Source organism: Cuculus canorus, chromosome 17 (genome assembly GCF_017976375.1).
Source record: "Cuculus canorus isolate bCucCan1 chromosome 17, bCucCan1.pri, whole genome shotgun sequence".
In the NCBI taxonomy this organism is placed as follows: Eukaryota; Metazoa; Chordata; class Aves; order Cuculiformes; family Cuculidae; genus Cuculus; species Cuculus canorus.
In genome coordinates, this window is record NC_071417.1 from 12,968,655 (window position 1) to 12,990,205 (window position 21,551).

The 21,551-nt window shown below is 42.7% G+C and overlaps 1 protein-coding gene across 1 annotated transcript in view; it reads left to right on the forward strand.

Annotated features, from left to right (window-relative positions):
• MED13L (mediator complex subunit 13L) overlaps window positions 1–21,551 on the forward strand; it is a 162,068-nt gene that overhangs the window by 101,437 nt on the left and 39,080 nt on the right. The window contains exons 5-9 of the mRNA XM_054082327.1: window positions 11,779–11,924; window positions 13,310–13,504; window positions 13,875–14,066; window positions 17,664–17,826; window positions 18,614–18,718. Of these exons, the coding sequence (XP_053938302.1) occupies window positions 11,779–11,924; window positions 13,310–13,504; window positions 13,875–14,066; window positions 17,664–17,826; window positions 18,614–18,718 (801 nt within the window). The remainder of the gene's footprint in view (window positions 1–11,778; window positions 11,925–13,309; window positions 13,505–13,874; window positions 14,067–17,663; window positions 17,827–18,613; window positions 18,719–21,551) is intronic.

Sequence of the window (21,551 nt, forward strand, 5' to 3'; positions counted from 1 at the left end):
ACCGTAGGTGTATAATCACATTAAGGTATCAGAAGATTGAATTTGGGGGAGAAACGAACATAGAGGGAAATCACGTCTTCCAGCCCTTGTAAATCCTGTTTTCCCATTGTCATTTTCAAACCGATCTAAGATAGTCAGAAGTTACTTGGCTTGCGTGTTCTAAGAGCGTGGCTGCTTCTTCCCCGGAGAACTCCCAGCCCCGAAGTTCACCTGCCAGAGGAACTAAAAATTGGCTCGTACTGGAAAATGGGTACCTGGGTTTGATATTGGTGACTTTGGATATTTTTAAGGTTCTACGAACCTATGACATAAATTTCATTATATTGCGTTTTTACTGCTGTTTTTCCCTTAAAGTGCCCATGGGAAGCAGCTGTTTGAAAGTCCAAATCGAAACTGCATTAATAGGTTTTAAATTTGAAGAGTATTCTTCCTCTTTTTTTTTTTTTTTCTGTGCTGAAGAAACTAAGTAACCCAAGTTTCCCCTGTTGATGTACTTGCTTTGTGAATGAAACTGATAAATGTAATTTCATCTTCGGTGGATTAATGACAAGTATGGGCTTATGTCCCTTCTTTCCCTTCCAGTTTGCTGTGGTTTTTTCAGCAATATCCGTTCTGGATGCCCTTAATCTAATATAATGCCTCTTTGGGTAATAGCATTCAGCTTTCGTGGGGGTGAGGAAGGGAGGATGCATTAACCTACATTAACAGACAGCAAAAACAAGTGTGCGTTGAGGGGCCTTGCTGGGAGGAGGAGTGGCATTTCATGTGCTGTGTTTTTATTTTTGTAACTTATACGTCAAAAGCATGCTGTGTGTTTGTGGTCTGGGACCTTCACTGCGGTGACAGAGCCTGCGTGCATGTCTGGTGAGCGTCTTTGCGGCTGAACAAAAAAGTGATTTAAATTGAGAAACAGCAAATTAATTATGGTGTCTGTTAACTTGTGAATGGCTCTGGATCAGTATCGCCTTGACGGTGCTTCTTCAGTGAGTCCAAAAGCAGTGAAAGGAAAGACTGTGCCTTTTAGGTCCCGTCATTACAAGAAACATTTGTCTTACAAGATCTCAGGTTTCATTATTTTTGAGCCCTTTTTTAGGGTTTATGTGGATCAGCCTTTTGTCTCCCAAGTAACAAGTAACAGGATGAGAGGAAATGGCCTTAAGTTGCATCGGAGAGGTTGAGATTAGACATTAGGAAAAAAATCTTAAGTGAAAGAGTGGGGAGGCCCTGGCCCAGGTTGCCCAGAGCAGCGGTGGCTGCCCCATCGCTGGAGGGGTTCCAGGCCAGGTTGGATGGGGCTTGGAGCCTCTGATCCAGTGGGAGGTGTCCCTGCCCATGGCAGGGGGGGAACTGGATGGGCTTTAAGGTCCCTTCCAACCCAAACCATTCTGTGATTCTATGATTCTACCCACCTTACATCTGCTGAAAGCATCTTTTTAGGAGGGTAAGGGGACTTCTCCTTTTTCCAGATCTTCAGCTACTGGTGGGTCCGTGACCCCCAGATGAATTCCTGTGCAAGTGTGCCCGTCAGGGATTGTAGTACAGCTCCTTTTATCAGACGAAGGAATGGGTAGCTGCAGCATCTGCGATGGAATTACCAAGGAAAGCTGAAATTCAGAGAGACCCAAGGTTTAAACTTTGCAGTACGGAGCTGTTAAGAAAAGGTCAGTTTATGCCTTAGGCTGAAAAAAATGGAGTAGTTAGTTGGCAAACATCCCTCAGTGCCAGTCAGGCTTGTTCCTCAGTTTGGAGTTATTAATATGCAAAAAGATTTTTTGCAGTCCTGATCCATAGAGCACAACTGTTCATGACAGTTCTGAGGTAATTTTTTACCTGTATGGTATTTAATAAATTGTACAGGAAAGGAGGACTTTTTGTACGTTTCTGGAGATACCACGTGTAACTTCACATGTAACTTATTCATGTGCTGTGAATATTATGTGTCGCTTGGAATGTATTTGCTTATCTGGCTGCATTCCTCTTTCATAGAGGATTCGCTCTTCTGTGGAAATGAGTTTTCCAAAGGAGTCAGTTTCAAACCCTGTCAAAACATGATGGTGATTCAGCCAAGGAGAGTGGTGGCAGAAGGCTGGTGACAGCGGTGGCTTTAGGAGTTTTAGATGCAATTGTTCCCGATGTCGGTATTTGGAGTATGCTAAAGCAAGAAAGATTGCTTTCAGTCTGACCATTTTCTAGTTAATTATCTTTCATTGTGCAGTTATTACCAGCTGTTGCTGTTGTTTTTAGAATAACTGGTAGTACTGGTGCAGATAAGAGACTGTTCCTGATGGTGGTTAAGGACATTTATCCGAAGCAGCTCAGGATATCCAGTGAAAAATATGTGCTAATTCACATATTAACCTGAACATGCCTTTAATAACCTTTATGGTTCTTTTTTGTGTGTGTGTGCTTTTATGTTTTAAAGACCATATCCTGTATTACAGTAGAAATGTGGTGACAACAGCTCCCATGTTTCCTAAACAGGGCAAGATCCAGGCTCCTCTCACAATGAATTTATATTCAGAATGACTGTGACAGACTTTTAGCATAATTTTTTGTTACTGACATGTAAAATAATTCCAAATAGCTGTAGTTCTAAATCAGCACTATTCTGAAGTGTAGCACGAATGTAAAAAATAAATGCATTCGATAGCCATTAGTGCCTCAAGCACTACGTTGTGGTGTATTGCTGACTGCGTCACCTGCTGCTGAGCGGGGGATGTTGTCTGTGATTTCTTTGCAGAAGCTTGATTTGATAGATCAGTGTGACCTCTTTTTTTCCTGTCAATTTTGCCTGGTGTTGATTAAATTTAGTGAAAACTGGGTTTTATTAAAAAATCATAATTTAGCATATGGATTTTTTACGTGATCTGAATTTCTGTTAGAGGGAAACTATTTCTCTGTTTATCTGATCTTCTTATCTGCAGGCAGTGTATTTTCTAACCTGAAGTGCTTTAAATGTTCCTAGTTTTTAAGTATTAGTAGGAAGATGCACATGATTGTCACCTCTCCAGTGGTACTGTTTGGATTCCTGCAGTTGGGTCTGCAAGTGGCATTGTGGTCCAGAGAGGAATCCTGTCCCAGTCACAGAGCAGGAATCATTGAAGTTGTTTTGAATGGATTGCACTTATAGTTATGAAGTGTTAACTAAAATAATCTGCGTTGCCATACTCTGCTTTTCACTGGTTAATTGTTATATTGGCAGATCTATTGACCAACCATTTCATGCCTTCTGTCATTGTCCCATATTTATGCCTATGTGATACAAGGATAAACCTTATCCTTCATCCAGGGTCTTTCACCCTTCCTTCTTACTCCGTGTTGCCTGATAGGAAGAAACAGATTTGTCCTTGGATGTAGAGAAAGGAAATACATAGCAGTGGTCATGGCAGCCTGCTGCCTAATTTAATTATTCAGGGATATTGCGTTAGTTTGGATTATTTCTTTAGCAGCCATCAACAGTCTAGGAATTATTTCAGTTCCTCTGAAATAATGAGAGGCAAATTGTAGATGAGAGCAGTGCGTTTTGACAAGCTACGTTACACACACATATGCAGCTAGTAATAAATCAATACATTTCCATGTTCAGCGTGCAGCGCTTAGGTGTTAACGATCTCAATGTCAGACACATGAACAGCCGGTGCAGGGAACGCAGAACAGTCTGTGCTGTGTTTGCATTGTTTGTATTAAAGGCTGCGTGCGTTGGGCAGGACCTTTCCTCCAGCAGAGGCTTGAAGAGGGGTTTGCACTTAGAGACGCGACAAGATAATTACTCCTCAAAATGTTAGCTAAGGGGCCGTGCAGCAGCTCCCCTTGGCGCCTCGGAGGTGTTCGCGCTGCCGTTAGCCCTGTCGTGCTGCACACTGACATATCCATTTGGTGTACAAACCGCAGGATCCCTCCGGGCTGGCAGGTCATCCCGCGCATGCAGTGACAATTGAAGGCTGTTAGAGATGGGATCGGGGAGGGAATCTCCACAGCGAGGCATGTATTAGCCTTGGCAAGAGGTTTTGTTGGTGACAACTGAGAACGTGTTGAGATAATAAGTCTGTAATACAGAACGTGTTTAGATAATGTTATCTAAATGCTTGCTGCATTGTGAAACTGTTACCTCAGTGCTGTACTCCACCGCTGGAAAAGCACTAGAGAGAATTAATATTTATACTGAGCTCCTGTGCGCGCATCTCAGACATTAAAAAAATAAAATCCAACAGCGTATGGGAGACAGTGTGAAAAAATGACCTGGGTCGTTCTGGAAACTGGGGGTTCTCTCCTCTCTCTTTGAGAAAGAGACAACAAAAGAACAAGACAAGGAGTAATTACCAAAGCAATAGGATTTAATCTGCGGCTTAAACTCCTATATTCTCATCTCTGACTTACAATAATATGCGGCTTCGGGCAGAAGCAGCTACAGAAAGCAGCTACACTGGGAGATTCCTGGATATGTTTTTTCCCAGTATCAGTTCCCGTTGTTGGTGAGACACCAGCGCGTGTCGTGGAAAGGGGCACGCAGTGAAGGGGCTGCAACACGTGGCTTCAGCTGAAGGGAGCAGTCAGTGCTGTGGCCTCCTCTCCACCCTAACGCGCTGCGCGTGTGGGGAGCAGCTGGGCCGCCAGTCTTTGGTTACCAGGGGTTAAGATGGAGTAAGAGAGCATGAAATAGGCTCTGGGTGCTGTTTCACATCTTGGAGCATGGGCCATAGAAACGGGGTCAGCTTTGTGCTCACGCCAGTTGTTTGGAAGGCTGTTGTACCCAGAAAACTCTGGAATTGCCTTGCGTCTGGAAGCGCTTTCCTTTTCGGTTTAGTTGTGGTTTTTGCAAAAACTGTTCCTAATTATACCATGATTCTGTGATTCTGTATTGCAAACTACTGAAGTTGTGCTTCTGAGTAGCTTTGTCTTTGCTTGGGCAATATTCAGAGTCCATCTGGGAGGCAGGGGGTAGGTTATGGGTTACTTGCAAGCCTGAGAAACACCACAGAGACGTTTTGCCTCTCAGACTGTATCTACCCTGGTGGCTGGACCGGGCAGGTCACGCTCTCAAGAGCTGCTGTGCTCTCTTCCAGGCTGCCGTGCTGCTGCGTGCTCCCTGCTTGGCGCTGAGCGGCGGCAGCTACCGCTCTTCCCAGGCAATGCCCGGGAGAGGTGAGCAGGGCACAGCCAAGGGCCGCTTCCCATAAAGCAGTGTGGACAATGCCTCCCTTCTGGGGATGAAGAGGTTTTACTGTTTCCCCTAAGGGCCAGAATATGTGCTCTGGTCTTTTTTATTTGCTGCTGGAGATGAAGCCTCTTCTGCTCTCTTGGTATCTGTGAAGGAGCTTTCTCTGCTCACACAGCTGCTGCCCGACAGGCCCCTCTAGTACCGGTTCCTAAATCAGACCATTGTATGTGCTAGAGGAACGAGCTGGAGCTCTGGGCGCTGAGGCTTCCCTCGCTTCAGGAGAATGCATTCCAACAGAAGGTCTGAGTTCCCTAAAGACGAAGCAGAGGCCTTTCTTCTCTCTTCCCATTACATTGTTTGAGGTTGTTGTGGGAGCTTGTTCAAAGTCAAACTTCACCGAGGATATTTAATTCCACATTATTTAAAAAGTGGTAATTTTCATATTAATATTAATGTACTCTCGCCTCTTCAAGAGCGCTGCTGGCTGTAGGTGTGTCCAGGTGCTGCCATCTCCTGCCCGGGCCTGCCCCCGCTGGGACCTGATAAAAACTGCCCTGCTGCTTCAGACAAATGTAAAGGAAATAATTTTCCTATACTCTCACTACTGTTATGTTCCAAACCTTTGCAGAGCCTTTTCAACCCCTCTTTTTTTTACAGTCCCCATCAAACAAGTGATAGTCCTACTGGTGTTTGTCCCTCGCTGCTGCGTCTCTTCCAAGAGCAGATGTGATAAAGCTGTTTTGGAGTAACCGTGCGTTGAGGGCTTTCAGTTCCCAACCCTAATTTTGAGGGGAATTAGAGCAGCAGTACAATGTATTGGTAAGAAAATACAACTAATTATACACAATCAGTGGCTTTACAGACAGTTGAGTATAAAACAAAGGAGAGAAACCGGAGATGGCCAGCAGCCTGGTGGCACGGAAAGGGAGCTCAAACTCGTCTGTAGAGTAAGAAATGGTTTTTTAAATTCTCATTCTTGAGATTGTTCTAAAAACAGGATGAATGTTTGCAAATATAGAATTTTCACACTTTCGCCACGTTCTTCTAAGTCACCTTCAGCATTGTCATCCGTTTCCCGCTGCGGTTCTGGGTGGGAAGGTGAGTTGCAGTGTCTGGGGTGAAACCCAGCTCGGAACTGGCCAGCAGCAAGGGCTTCGTGGAATATCAAAGCACTTTTCAGGGAGTGATTTCAAATCATTACAATAATAATGATAAAAATCATATCATAAAGCTATTTTTGGAATATTCCTCTAATAAGGAAAAAAATCATGGTGTTCTTCTAAGATTTTTTTTGTAGATTCCTCTTGGTGCCCCCCAAATCCCAAAGAAGTAATTGTTATTGGTGGTTTTTTATTATTATTTTCCTAAAGTCATTGATTTCCTCATTTCTCACCCAAAATGAGGTATTCTGAAATCTGGTATGAGGTACAGTTTGTGTTTGTACGCAACCGTACGTTTCGTATATAAAGTCAGAACTCAGCCATGAATTACTGTACCCTGGCATTAATTCATTGAGGTTGTTTGTGTGGAAACCATCTCTTTAAAGTTGGAATGCAGACTAGCACGGTTTCCGTTGCGTATTTATATAAACCTAATAACAGATCGAAAAAATACGTAAATCCATCAGATGTTCTCCTTTCTCTGCCAATGTTGTGTGGTTTAAATCTAGTCGTGTTTTCATAATCCTCATCTGATTTATATATATAACTAAATTTAACATAATGTTATTTCCTTTAAATCATTTATAGTAACCAAGGGATTGGCATTCATAAAGATTGTGGGAGGTCCTAAACATTGCATTGACAAGGGATTCAGCTGCGTTTTTAGGCATCTCAGAGGTTATTTAAGGTAACAGCAACGCCAGACGAAACATCTGAAAGGGAATTGGTGGTAGGTGCTGGTGATTAGGTGCTAAACTGAAAGTTCGGTTAATGTAAATACTCTTCATGTGAAGATTTTTCTGGATTTGGGGGGGGGAAAAATACTGTAATACTTAGGAGGACTTAAATCTTTTGTTTTGTTACAAAATAGTGTATGGCATTGCTGTTTCTTTTTTTGTGCTTTTCCTTACTGATTATCTTGCTATTAAAAGGTAGAGATCTAACCATAAAGAAGATATTAAAAATTAAATTAAAGGAAATGGCACTGGATATTTGTCACTGTGTAACGGAACAGTGATTATTTTTTTTGCTTTCTTTGTATTTCTCTTAATAGAAGCCTTTTATTTAAACAATTTTTCTAATTTTAGCACAGAAGTCTCTGTCAGTATAGTGGAACTGTTCTTGAAAGGACAGGCTCAGGTCTTCTCGTGGCTTAAGGCCACAGTGCTCAGCATTGCTCACACCTCGGCGTTAACACAGCAATAGTTGGAAATAACATATGTTTCAAATATATTCTATTTGGGAAGATGACATCCTGAGGGAGCCATCAGTCACCTGTGAAGGAGAGAGCTTTCCAAAAAGGTAACTGAAAAGGAGACAACAGTTCCTGCACAGTGCGGCGAGAGTACCGGTGCAGTTTGGCTTTCTTTTGAAGTGATTGTGATTTTTATAAAATAGGATGAAAATAACAGATCTGACTTAATTCATGATGAAATTTTGTGATGGAAAAATGCTGCCACTACACCGTTGTCTCCAGTGGCAGTTTGTATGCCTGGAAAAAGAAAAAGAAACACAGAAAGAAAGCATTTAAACATCTCAGACCCTAAGAGTGGGTAGCCGGATGAATCCCCCTGAAGTGTGTTTCGTACTAAGTTCATGGGTGCATTGCTAAGCCTTTTCACTTTATATACACCGAAGTAATAAATAATTGAAAATGCTCCCAACTTTAGTATTTTTGTGCATTAGATCTTTCAGTTTGACGCAGGTTTGTGATTTGGAACTTCTGGGGAATATATGGCATGTTGTCCTCCCTGCTCAGGACCGGGGTGCCTGGTGGCTGCTCTGGGGGTTACCTTGCTTTCGCACGGTCACCTCCAGATCCATTGTCTCTTCTTCAGCTCCTCTGGGTAGTAGTACAGGCTTGATAAGCGTGATTCTAAAGCTAGTTAGTTCATTAGTATCAGCAAAGTAACTGTACAGCACAGCTATTAAAAATTGCCAGTATTCTTATTAATGCACTTTTCTGCACAAGTCTGAGTTGACAGCTCAGGGTATTCCAGCAGACTTTGTAGAGTAGGGGAATAGTTTGGAAACCATTTCCCATGGCTCCCTGGAGGCATCTGATGTTTTGAATGTCAAGGAGATAAGAAACAGTACAAGAATAAGTGAGTTTAAAAACCTGGAGAGATCGTGGAGTGGGTTCTCAAAGGCTGTCAGCTTTGGGTTTTGAACTAGGTTGAAATAAATGTAAATAAATAGAAACCCCCAGTCTGAACATGGTGCTGGATGTTTGTAGAACCCTGGTCTGATCTGTGTTTTGTCTGTAGCTCTTTTACAGTGCCTTTGTTAGCACAAAGAGTAGTGGAGCTGTTAAGAAAACTGGCTGTTGATAAAACACTGTGGGAGGGCTCCGGCGAAGACCTGAACGGTTTCTGTGTTTTAGAGCTTTAGTTTGAAGTGTGTAAGTCTTGATACATGCTGTGGAGCTGTCGCTAAACAGTTATTAAACGTAAATCCCGAGTGCTCAGGCTGCTCCTGAAGGCGACTGGTTTCAGCTTGGCAAGTTCTCGTCTGCTGGAATTTTATTCGGAGATCTGTCTCACATTTGTAAGTGATTTCTGCAGCTTGGTATGTAAGGAATTGTGTGAAAAGTACTGGAGACAGGAATGTCAGCGGCTGGGCTGTGCGTGCCGGAGCGCCCTGCATCACCGCGCACTGACGCCGCTCACTCGAAATAAAATTCATCTTTGTTACTACAGTCAGCATTGTTCTCAGGGGCTGCCAGGAGCTTATTCGGAGGGTGGGAAGTCCCCAGGCCTTGATCTTTATTATCCTTGGTCTCAAAAGCTGAGTTTATAGCTGCAGCTCTGGCGCTGAGGGAGCACAGCATTTATCTAAGGGTTCCTCCCCATGCGGGGCGCTGGGAGGGGAGCCCTGGTGGGAGTGCGTGCTGCTGGCAGGGACTGCTGGCTCTGCTCTGCAGAAACGGAGTGGAGGGAATGAGATTCGATGCTTCTTGGTAGCTGAACATGATTTGGATCTGGTGCTAGAAGTCATAGATTCATGGAATGGTTTAGGTTGGAAGGAAGCAAAAGGTCCATCCAATTCCAGCCCCTGCCATGGGCAGGGACACCTCCCACTGGATCAGAGGCTCCAAGCCCCATCCAACCTGGCCTGGAACCCCTCCAGGGATGGGGCAGCCACCACTGCTCTGGGCACCCTGAGCCAGGGCCTCCCCACCCTCACAGCAAAACATTTCTCCCTAAGATCTCATCTCAATCTTCCCTCTCTCAGCTTCAAACCGTTCCCCTCGTCCTATCCCTGTACTCCCTGATCCAGACCCCCTCTCCAGCTTTCCTGTAAGGAAGTGATCCATCTTTCACTAGTAAGGTATTTATTGCTGGTCATGAGTAGTAATACTCATTACTGTTATACTTTTGTTATATTTGCACGGAAGTAAAATGGGCAGATGCTGTATTTGTATATCTTTTCCATTGAAAAAATTACCAGCATGTGTTCCCTTCCCTGCAAAACCAGATGAATCTTATGTCTTTTAAACTCTTATTTTGGTCTTTTTCTTATTCTGACAGTGCTCATGGGTAGTTGTGGATGTTGTGTAAGATTACGTGTGATTTGTTCATGCAAGGCCACTTTGCGGGAGCCTTGACAAGAGTCCCCATGGGTTCCAAAAGGCTGATTTTCCTTTGGTTCAATTGCAGACAAGCAGTACTCTCAGTCACGCGCTGTAGGGAACATGCAGAACTGGGAGGATTTCTGTGCAATATCCTAAAGACAGGAGTTGACAATGACAGCTTTACAAATAGCTTTGCTCCCTGCTTTAGAGTGACTGACCTGCTACGTGCTGAACCTTCACAGAGATTATTATCCCCGCTTGATCTGGGGCCAGATTGCTCGTCTTTTCTTTATTTATTAATATTTAATATTTCTTCTTTCTATTAAGGACTGTCACCCTAGTAGGAAACCAACAGGCTTTGATTAAATAGTTAGGCTTTGCTTTTATTTCTGTATTTCTGGTATGTACAGAAATCCATTCTGCTATTTTTTCTTTTAACATGATTTGATTTCTTCTTCTTCCTGGGGCAAAATAGCTGGGTAGAAATACCTGGACTCTGTCATCCGTTTTGCCCAGTGTACCTCCCCCCAGGTAAAGGCAACACTGATGATAGTGAAATTTCTTTCCCTTGCGAAAATGGAAATCTCATTAATGCTTTGATTTCAGGTCATTCACTGATTGCTGCAAAGTGCTTCCGAGTACAGCGTGAGAACACCAAGGAAGTCTGGCTGCTATCTGTCTTATAAGTGGCCTTTTCTCTCCAGATTTTTCTCAGCTGACCGTTTCCCTTGGGGTTTTGTGGCAGTATTTAAGGCTCGTGGAGGAGTGACTTGTAGTACAGGACACGCTGTGTAGAGTTGTTCAGAGGTTTAGTGGGATTAAACCAGCTTCCTATTCTAGAGCGTCAGTGCCTTTGTTTAAAAATAGCTGACAGCAATAGAGCAGTTGGTTGACTGAAATACTACAGTGAAATTGCTGTAGTTGCCTGTGTTATTTCTCCTGGTGAAGGTAGTTAAGAGCTATCTTTAAAACACTGGTTGCATTATGGCTGGCCCAGAGCCAAAGCCAACAGCTATAAAACTCTGTGCAGCTATTGTGTTGGACAGAAAAATTACTGCAAAATTACCACTTCAGCTCTGTAGAATTTTAGTTGATTAAAACGATGATAAAAAGCATGAAATGTGTTTTGTTTTCTTGCGGCTTTGTGGCAAGGACTATTTAAGCAAATAGTTAGCTGTGATGGGAGGTCAGTCTGTGGGTAGAATAAAGCGGGAATGCGTTAAATACCACTCATTTCAAATTAAGGTTAAGCATCATTGGCAAATCCGTGGTTCGTCTTAGACCATTGTCAACTTTCTGTAATGTTCGTGTGCTTTTATTTTCTGTACTGGAGGCTCTGCTGAGGTGTTTAATAAAGAGCTTTCCTATTCCTTTTCTTATTCCTTTTTCAGCTAGGATCCACTGCAGAGTGAATTTGGAAGAATTTCTGAATACCCCTGATTTTACTTCTTGAATCCTAGTTAAAATCCCATTTGTGTGTAATGATTTTATTAACTGAAACAAGCAGGAAAACAAATCTTTGAGATAGCTGCTGACATTGTCAAATAGTTGTCCAGTGACACGTCATTCTGTTGTGTGTGGTCATCGATCAATAAATGAACCTGTACCATAGAGTGGTTTGGCTTGTGAAGGGACCTTAAAGCCCATCCAGTTCCACCCCCTGCCATGGGCAGGGACACCTCCCACTGGATCAGGAGCTCCAAGCCCCATCCAACCTGGCCTGGAACCCCTCCAGGGATGGGGCAGCCACCACTATATGCAACAGCCGCGAGTGACAGACGAGAGGAGTACATATATTGCTCCTCAAGGCAATGTAGTCACTACCTCCTATGACTTCATTAACATGCTAATAAGTCTGTTTCTCATTTGTCTCTCTCCTCCTCCAGTGAACATTTGTCTTGTGCCTTCACGTTCTTTCTTCATGGGGAAAGCAATGTGTGCACAAGTGTGGAGATTGCTCAGCACCAGCCAATCTACCTGATCAATGAAGAGCATATCCACATGGCCCAGTCCTCGCCGTCGCCGTTCCAGGGTAAGCGAGCTTTATTGGGCACTTGGTCCCTGCCCCACCACACTGCTGGGTGGCAGGGACTTGGCTCCTGGTGATCTTATCTTCAGAGGGGAATACAGTAAGATTAAGTAACTCTTCAAATGGGTTAAATTTTGATTCAGGATCTGTTGGCATGAGAAAAAAATGTCTAGGGCTTCAGCACTGTAGCCAGCCATAAATGGTGGGGGAGTTTTCCTCACCTTTCTATTGATTAGTGTTGGTTTTAAAGGTACCTGCATGGGATTAATTTCTTTATTTATCATTTTCGTTTTAAGAGCCTTGTTATTGAAGAAAGTGAGTGCACTGATTTGATTTTCTTACACAATGTTTAGGTCAGTGAGCTCAGATCTGTGACTTCAGTCCTATGTCAATGCAGGTACTAAGCTTATCCAGTTCAGGAGTAATTTTCATTCATAGAGAGTAAAATATTTTATTTTGTTTATAGAAAAAAAGGATGTGTTTGTGAAAAATTATCAGAAACAATGAAAAACTTGAAGTATCTGTGACCGTTTATTTACCAGTGTAAGAAATCAGGGTTTTACAGAATTAAGCTAGTGGGTTATTAAATTCATGATGCAATTGTGGTGCAATGCTCTACATCTAAAAAAAATTTAAGAGTATTTCAGTCACTGAGTTCCATTGTCTTTGCTACTGTTTGAAGTTATCATTTCAAAGCAATTAAAACAAGAATTTTTCATAGAATTAAACGTTCATTGAAGAAACACCCAGAGACTATGAAAAGAGTATTTGTAGAGCAGTCAGTTTATAGAACCTTTACTGAAAAGCGTTTTGTTACTAAATGTAAAGTTTTGACAGTGACTCAGACACTTAAATCGGGGAAGGTTTTATTTCAGCGAGGTAAATTCATTAACTCCCTCAAATCAAATATGACTAATCACAAAATTGAGTCTGAATGGAAACACCTGTTGTCGAGCAACTAGTTCTTATTTGTTGTGACTGTTATCTTTTTCATATATTGTTGTCTCCATCCTCTCTAATGCTGGGCAGTTCCTAGTGCCATAAGTTCCTGGTAAAATCCTGCTGTTGCATACCTGCCCTCCCGCCGCTGGTCATCCCTTTGCCCCAGCGAGTGCCGTTTCAGTACACTTAGATTGGTTCATTGTGGAAATTATTAAACTAAACTGCCAAAAGGCCCGTTGGAGATGAGTAGGATGGCTGTGCAGGAAGCTGTGCCCTAGGACGTAGCTTTAAATTCCCGGCCCTCTGGTTTTGCAGTAGTTTTCCCCTGGAGACAGACCCTTACACCGGCGTGTGAAGGGAGCCGTGCCTCCAGCGAGGGCGCAGAGCCCGGCTGGCAGACGGTCGTGCCATCCACGCTGCAGGGACTGTTGTGTCTTCCTTTGCAGTTCTGGTGAGTCCCTATGGTCTGAATGGAACGCTGACGGGCCAGTCGTATAAGATGTCAGATCCAGCAACTCGGAAATTGATGGAGGAATGGCAGTATTTTTACCCTACGGTGCTGAAGAAAAAAGAAGGGATGAAGGAGGAAGAAGAGCTGGGCTATGACAGTGATTTCCCTGTGGCCGTTGAAGTCATTGTTGGTAAGTTGCTGTATTCTGCCTGAAGGGTTATTTTCCTCCACGTGATTTTAAAAAATAAAAATCTAATTAATCAGCAACAGCCGTTATAATTTTCCTATATACTCTTGTAGCTCTCCTGACACTGGAACATCTGACTAGTTATCTTGCCTCAAGCGTCTGTACTCCCTGTATCCCACATGCTATTATTCACAGTATCAGGCTCCTTGTTTCAGCTCTGTTCTGGTTCTAGGGGGTTAGATGTACATTAGTATGTGGAATTCCTTAGCTCTTTTTATCTTGGATAATAAGTTTTGTCTAATTGACATTGAAAACAAGTCGAAGCAGCTAGGGCAGTGAATATTTAAAACTGTTATTTTCTGTTTCTTTGTAGGTGGTGTAAGGATGGTCTATCCTTCAGCCTTTGTTCTCATCTCCCAGAGTGACATCCCGATGTCACAGAACACTGCCAGTACTGGAGGCCATATAAATGTGGGACAGCAGGGGCCTGGAAGCATGAAGGATCCTGCTAGTACCTGTGGGCTGCCGCTCACTCCACCCACTTCTCCAGAGCAGACCCTTATGGGTGAGCAATGGACTCAGCCTGGCGCTATTGCGTCGCTCACATGAAGGGAAGAGTCGGTGCGGGAACAGTAGCAGATACAAGCCAGTAGACTGAAAGTTAGGAAAGGACTTGTTCTGAAGGTCTGTGATAAAGGGAGGCCAGTGGTTTAAACACCCCTGAAGACACATCTTTATAGAAAAAATTGTGAATTCAGTTAAGCTCCATTTTCTATAACTACATTATCTATGCCTGAGAGGCAGATTTTGGCAGTGCTTTAGACAGATTTCCTGCTGTTGGTCTTCTTGTGTCCGATGGGAGGAGAGTGTGGATGTGTTGTGGTACAAGAGTACAGTGAACGTGCAAGAGAATGTGGCTCATTATACAAAAAGCCAGAAACACAGCGCTTAACTAAGTGATCATGTTGGTGTAATAAAAATTGGCAAATGGTAGCTACTCTTTGCCTGACACAGTTGGGTGTTAGTTAAGGCCCAAGCTAGCTTAGCCTTTATTGGATAGTTCTGTCACATCATGAGGATCAGTCCTGATGCGAAGCCTAAGAAAACTAATCATCCTTGGTTTTATTGCCCTGGAAATACTTGTTGGATTGATGTGTGCATAAAGAGTGCCTGCATGTGAAGACAATCAAAGTTTTCAGTGTATACTGCTAATAATATAGAGAGTGGGATTTAAATCCACTTTGAACAGTGTTTTTCAAGGCAACTGATAGTTCAATTAAGAAAAAATGTTATTAGCCACTAACTAAATCAAGATCATCAACTTCGAAATAATCTATTGAAGTATTGATGTGTATTTTAATGTGCTGTCGTATTTTTAAAATTTTCAGTTCCCTGTTGACTTGTACAATATCACAAGGAGATTCTATTTTAGAATATTTATAAACTATTAATATCTAAAAAATGTCCGTATTGTCCAATCTGGCAGTCCCAGTTTCTGTTTGGTTTCTGCTATTGATGTAAGCAATATGGGCTTGTGTCAGACGGATGGCTCTCCAGCAAAGGTGAAAGGGCTCCTCTATAGGATGTCATACGCTATTTTAAAAGACCTCTAAAAATTAAAGAAATGGATTGGGAAAACACCATGCAGTTCAGAATCAGTAAATGGGGCACACAAACTGGATTAATCTGAGGCACACGGATACTACTTCAGTTCCTACTTGTCGGAATGTCATAGTGGGACCATGTCCAGTTTGAACAGTTAAAGATGTGGACAAATTGGATGGAGTCCAGAAAAGTGCGGTGAGAATGATGATAGATTCTGCAAACAGGACCCAGGGGAAAAGATGGAAGGGATTGAGGTTGTTTAGTCTGGAGAAGAGAAGTTTGAAGGAGACACGGTGTAAGCGTCTTCTAGAGACATAAAAGGAGAAAAGGGATAATCTTTTGTCTGCCATCAATATGTAATGAACCTGAGCTGGAGCAAAGCAAAACGAGGTTAGACACCAGGGAAAACTTTCTCTGAGGAAGGATAATGGAGTGCTGGAAAGAATTAGCTGGTGGGAAGTTACAGAATTTCCATTAATAGGGAGATGGGGGAGTTGCTGGATGGCTGTTTGTTGCTTGTTTTAAAGAACAGGTTAGTCTGATATGTTTCAGGAATAAGGGTGCAGCTGACCCAGCTTTGAATCAGGAGTTGGACTGGATGTGATCCCTTAAGGTCTCTTCCAACTGTATTTTTCCTGACTCTCTCTGAAGTCTGCAAGGAAATGAACTGCTGCTGAAACCAGGGAAGGGCATTTGTGTAGAAACAGGCTGCGCCGCAGGGCTTGTGAATTGCCTTGGTGGTGTGTGGCTGGCTGTCCCCTCCAGGATCTGGACCGTTGCATCCATGGTTATTTGTGGGCTTTCCAGTATTTTGTCAGGGAGTTTCATGGATAAACGAGTGTCAGTGTATGAGAACAAAATGGTTTTGTGTGCTGCAAAGTTCTGTTCCATGTTATGCCTTGTATTGCTGTACTGTATAGTGTAAAACCATTGTAGAAATTTGGAAAGCAGGGCCCTCAAATTGAACTTGAAAGCTGCGGTGGCTCCTCAGTTACCCTCTCCTGGCCTCCCCTTCCCATCATCCTGTTTCCCCCAGCCCCAGCGCTGACTGCCCTGCTGTTGATGTACCTGATGTAGGTGTGTGCTGTTATGTTTATTCAGACGTAAACACAGGTTCCTTCCCCTCTCGGCCCCCCAAAACAGCACAGGTTTGCTAATTCTGAAGATTCGGTCTGTTTTTTTGATCATCTGTTGAGTTCATGACGTTGTGGAGTGTTTGAAAGCCAATGTTATCAGTTGTTAGGGCCACGAGCCGCAGTGTGCCTAGGGATTTACGAGTGCGATTGTGCCTTTTCTTTTTTAATTCGAGTTCTTCACAATAAGAGAATCAGTTCTAACTGTGAAAAAAACATAAGCATAAAAAATCGAAGAAGGCGCGGGGTTAGGCAGCTTGTGCGTGATTTTAAAAGTCGTGTTTTGAGTCACTTGGCAGAAATCATCTCGGCTCCGGTGGAGGCAGCGATGTGCAGCAGTGAATCCTTGCAGCGTTTCGTTCTTAAGGCTTCTTAGTTGCGTCAGGCAGGAGGACAAAGTGTTCTGTACACTGATTTGACCTTGTTAAAATGCGGCAGCTCCTTCCTTCCTTTCCCACCCAGAGCACAGGGGAGGGCTGCTCTGCCGGGCCAGGCGAGCCTGAGGCTCCCTCTGCTGTCCTGGGGGGTGCAGGGAGGGCTGCGGAGTGCTCTGCGCCTCCAACAAACCCTCTGTCATAGTAGAAAAAGAAACATCTACCTGTACAGTAGCTGCTCAGGGTTCTGCATTACAGGCAGGAAGAAACGAAGCGCAGAATGTGAATCAGAGCTTTTCAGGCTACCAACATGTTGAAGTAATGTCTTCATCTGTTATCTCCCTGATAACCACACAGTGTTCTGGAGGCCCTCACAGGTTATGTTGATAAGATACACTAATAACCGGCTGTGGAACAGTTTCTGTACTAGGATACATCGCAGCTGTAAGATTTTGCCAAAGCAAGTGTTGATTCTGATATTTCATTTCAAGTGTAGCAGAAAGAAATAGCATCACACATTGGTTTCTTCAGTGAGGTTTTATCTTCAGTGTAAAGAACAGTTCTTGCTTTGAAATAGGCTACATAAATTATTGGTTTTCTTAATAGATGCTTTTAGAATCATCCATATTATAATAAACATAGTCTTTAAAGCAGCTCACCAAAGACTATGTAAATTCAAGTTTCACATCCAGGATAATTGGGAAAAACCTCTCTCCGCGCTCTCTTAGGGATTCAGTACAAGGCTGTAGGGGCTAAATGACCTCGATTTAAGAGGCAGAGCATATTCTCTCATGTGAGGTGCAGGACTTACACCACTGTATTACACACATACCTGGTATTAACTTAGTGCCGTCTTTATTGCCGTACAGGCACGTGTTGCTTGAAAATGCAGTTTAGTCAGTCTTTGGTAGTGATGCTTGCAGTGCTCTCTAGTGAACGGGAACATCTGTGTGGTCAGCAGCCCTACAGGAGGGAAAGTCTGCTCAGGAAGAGCTATCAAAGGTGCGTATTAAGAATGGCTATAACCTTAATGCTTACTTTATATTGCAGGAGAAAGTGGATGCTCCCAGAGCAGCATCAGCCATTCTGCGGTGCAGGAGGGGACCGTCAGTGTGCACAGTCCAAAGAAATCAGGCAAGATTACTGCAAAATTGCACAATCGCATGGTTCACCGTGTCTGGAAGGAATGCATTCTCAACAGGTCACAATCCAAGTAAGGCAGCACTCCTGATGTTTTCGTTGATTAACAACATTATATAGAGCTAAAATTCTAATAGCCTTGGATGATGCTATTCCTCACAGAATTCTTTTGCCACTAATCAAAGCTAATGGCGCAGAACAGCATTATCAAAGAAAATTTGTCACTGTGTTCAGCTAAAAACTTCTAACACTTAACATTGTGTTCGTGGTTGTGTGTCTTAATCGTGACAGTTTTGAGGTTACAAATCTATAATGTGTGCTCTCAGGTTTACTGACTGCAGTTTCTCACTCCAGTTGTAGTTACTAGACTGAAAGTTGGGTGACTGAAGCATAAATATTGTATCTTTGATATTTAGAACTCCACAGGTAATATTTGTTATGTTACAGATGTTGGACTAAAACGCTGAAGGATATGGTAAAATCATGTTGTTAGTGTCATAGGCCTTTATTACTGGACATTTAAAGTGTATTTGTGGCCTGAAATCACTATTTCCGTGCAATTTCCTCATTGTTTTATCAGAAGAGTTTCCAGATTCAGTTTAAATCACTTGCCCCTTGCTGCTTGTGCTCAGACTCGGGTCAGAGCTGTCTGATGCAGAGCGGGTGCCATCCTCCCAGAGGTGAACTATAAGCTTTAAGGAGTAACACAGGCAACTAGTTTTAAATACAGAATCCTATTTCAAAGGTGAATTAGGAACTATTTTATTTGAGGGGAACATATATGAATTTATGCATGTCTGGTTTTGAAATTTTTGTTTTACAAAAGGTAATAACTATTAAAATAATTTGATCTTCTTCAGGAGGAAACAAATTACAGCTGCAAATTTGGAAGAGGAAGTTCCTAAAAAAATTGTTTCTTGGGATTTTGTGGATCCAGTCCAAAGAGTCCGTTGTTCTTGTTTCAGGTGAGCTTTGAAGAGAGTAAGCATTTGTCATGTTGGAAGAGCCCTGCTGAGTTCAGGCAGAGGTGCACTTACAAAGGGAGTTATGTTTTAGCTCAGAGGAGAGGAAACTCTAATATCAAAACTGTGATCATCACTCATGTTCAGGTGATTAATGTGCATCTCGTACCATTGTCACTCGTCAGCTTGAGTGGAAAAATTATCCTAGACTAGAAAATGGGAGCTAGGATCACTCAAACCTTTCTCATTCGTGATGAACTCATCCTTTGGGCTTTTCAGAGGTGTGAACTTTCAGGTTTGGAGCAGTAAGGCTCATGGTGATGAGGGGCAGAAGCTGCCTGGGACTGAGGGATAGTGCTGCTGTCCCTGTTTAAAGGGAAAAAGAATCTTTTTATTCCACTTACCTCTAGTCAATCATCACACCAAGAGAATGTAAAACCTCTGCAGCGTGCTCATCCACTCTCAATGGATCAAAAAGAAATCACTGCTCACTTACACAAATACTATAAAGTTTATTAAATTATTCTTCATCTTTTATGAATGCTTGAATTTCCAGACACTTAGGAAAGGCAAATGAGCACTAGCAATTCTGCATAACATTCTTAAAATCATCAGGGAGATGTTACAGGGCTAGAAAAAAAAAAAACCAGTTTCTGGTGAAACAGCCCTGCAGAACGGCTCCTGCTGAAATTTTTAAGTCCTAAGGTCACTGTAGACTTACAAGATTCGTAAAGATGTTTTTGTGATCTAAAGAAGTTATTCCTTAGATATGCATAGGTGTAAATGTCATTCATATGATCGAACTCTGTCATTATGCCCCCCAGCTGCAATAAGGGTTTTGGCCAAAGTAACAGCCAGTGCAGCCGCCGGTGATGTTGATGCAATGATTCTCTGCTTTCTGGCTGTTTGAGGCATAGCTGGCATTCTTTTTTCCTTTTAATTTGCTCTAACAGTAAGGCAAACTTGAGAATAATACTGTTGCTATTAACAGTTAATTTAATATATTGTCTAATAAAATCCTTGAATGTGTTACCTGCCACAGCAGTCACCGCAGAGCTTTCTGCATGGATCTGGCTGTACAGGGGAATGCAGGAATGAAGCATTCTCACCGGCTCCACAGGGCTGTCGGCTAGAAATTCCCTTTGTCCAAAATGGAACAAAGCAAGATTTTGTCCTTTTGTGTCTTTTGTGTTTACCTTCTCATGAAGCCAGATCTGATTTGTGTATTTGGAAGAGCTGATGGGATGCCGAGGAGCTGTGCCTCGTGAGGAGGGCAGGGTGTTCATCCTGGAGACTCTGTGCTGTGTCCCAAGTGAAGCGTTGCTCCTCTGCAGCCTTGCTCTTTACCCTCTTGTGTTCTTGTACGTACTCGAGTGCAGAACAGAGAAGTGTTTTATCAGGATGCCAGGTGTTTTCTATGGAAAATGAGATCCAGCCTCGCGTGGAAAGCAGAGGGAATCAATAGTGGACAATGAAAACTGAATCTATGGATATATTCAGCTGCATTTGCAACTTCACACTGTTTCTTAACACCTCCAGCGTAACGACATCATGCTGCAGTTAGGAAACACAGCAACTGGGGCATTAAAAAATTATCATTAATGTGAAAGTGGTCCCTGATTTCAACCAGCAATAAAAATTGTCTGTGTTATTGCAGAAACGGGACAGCTACTTTGATGTAGATATTAGTTTAGTCATTACCGTGCCCTTTCTATGTGTTATAGAAATGAAATGTCAAGATATGATCTTAAATAGCAAGTCTTAAAGGGTTGTCTGGTACTCGGCACGAAATTCAATCATCTATAGACCCAACTTTGTGTATTGAACAACAGGCTGTCTAAAATCATTTTCTGTGGTCAACTAAAATACGGTGAGTGATGGAGAACTGAATCAACGAAATGTTCCAAGAACACGCTTAAGGCAAATCTCCAGTTACTAGGGCGTGAGCTCCACATTACGGGTGAGTGCAGCTAACGGCCATCTGCTGCGGCAGAGGATTTGCAACACGGCCTGGTAACAGCTAAGCCCGCAAAGAAAGCCAGGACAATGCCCCCAGCATGGATGGGTACAGGAATAGGATGTAGCAGGTACAAGAACCTGCATTTGTACTGTTTGACGGCTGTATGCACTGGGATGTTTCCGTAGCTTAATCATAAAAGTGGAATTCATTTCTTCAATCTGGTAGTCCACTTTACCTGTGAAATGTAGTTTATCTTTGTGAGTAAAAAGCATATTCCATGTTCTGAAGTATTTTGTTGCTGTTCTATATAGTATTCTTTTAAACAAAAAAGGGGATGGAGTGATTTATTTTGAAGTGGTATTTAACTTCAAACAGGTAGAAATACTCAGCACAATAAGTCTTTCAGTTTCCATTTAGCTTAAAAAACCAAACAAACAACTAAACAAAAAATCCAAACAAAAAAGGCTAATAATAGTATGGACAGAGGTAGATGACTTTGTTGTACCGTGCCTGGGGGCCATCAGCTGGATGATGAAAATACTGTTTAGCAGTGCCTAAAACACTGAAAGTCAGTCTTACGCTTCCCAGTCCCAAAGATACTGGATACAGATCGAGAAAAGCCATATTAAAATGAGAAACCAGTAACAAGTTTGTAAGTTACTGCATTTTTTGTTGGGAATATTTTATAATATTGCTTTCTTCCTCACTTCTTAGCTTCTTTTTTTGGTTTGGTTTTGGACCAGAGTTGCTCTTTTTCCTTAACTGATACGGAGGAGGAAACTGCCACGAGAGCATCCTGCTGAATGTTGTGTCTGTGAACGTAACTAAACCCATTTCCGTCTGTATCTCTTGTAACAGAGGCTCAGAGGGTGCAGT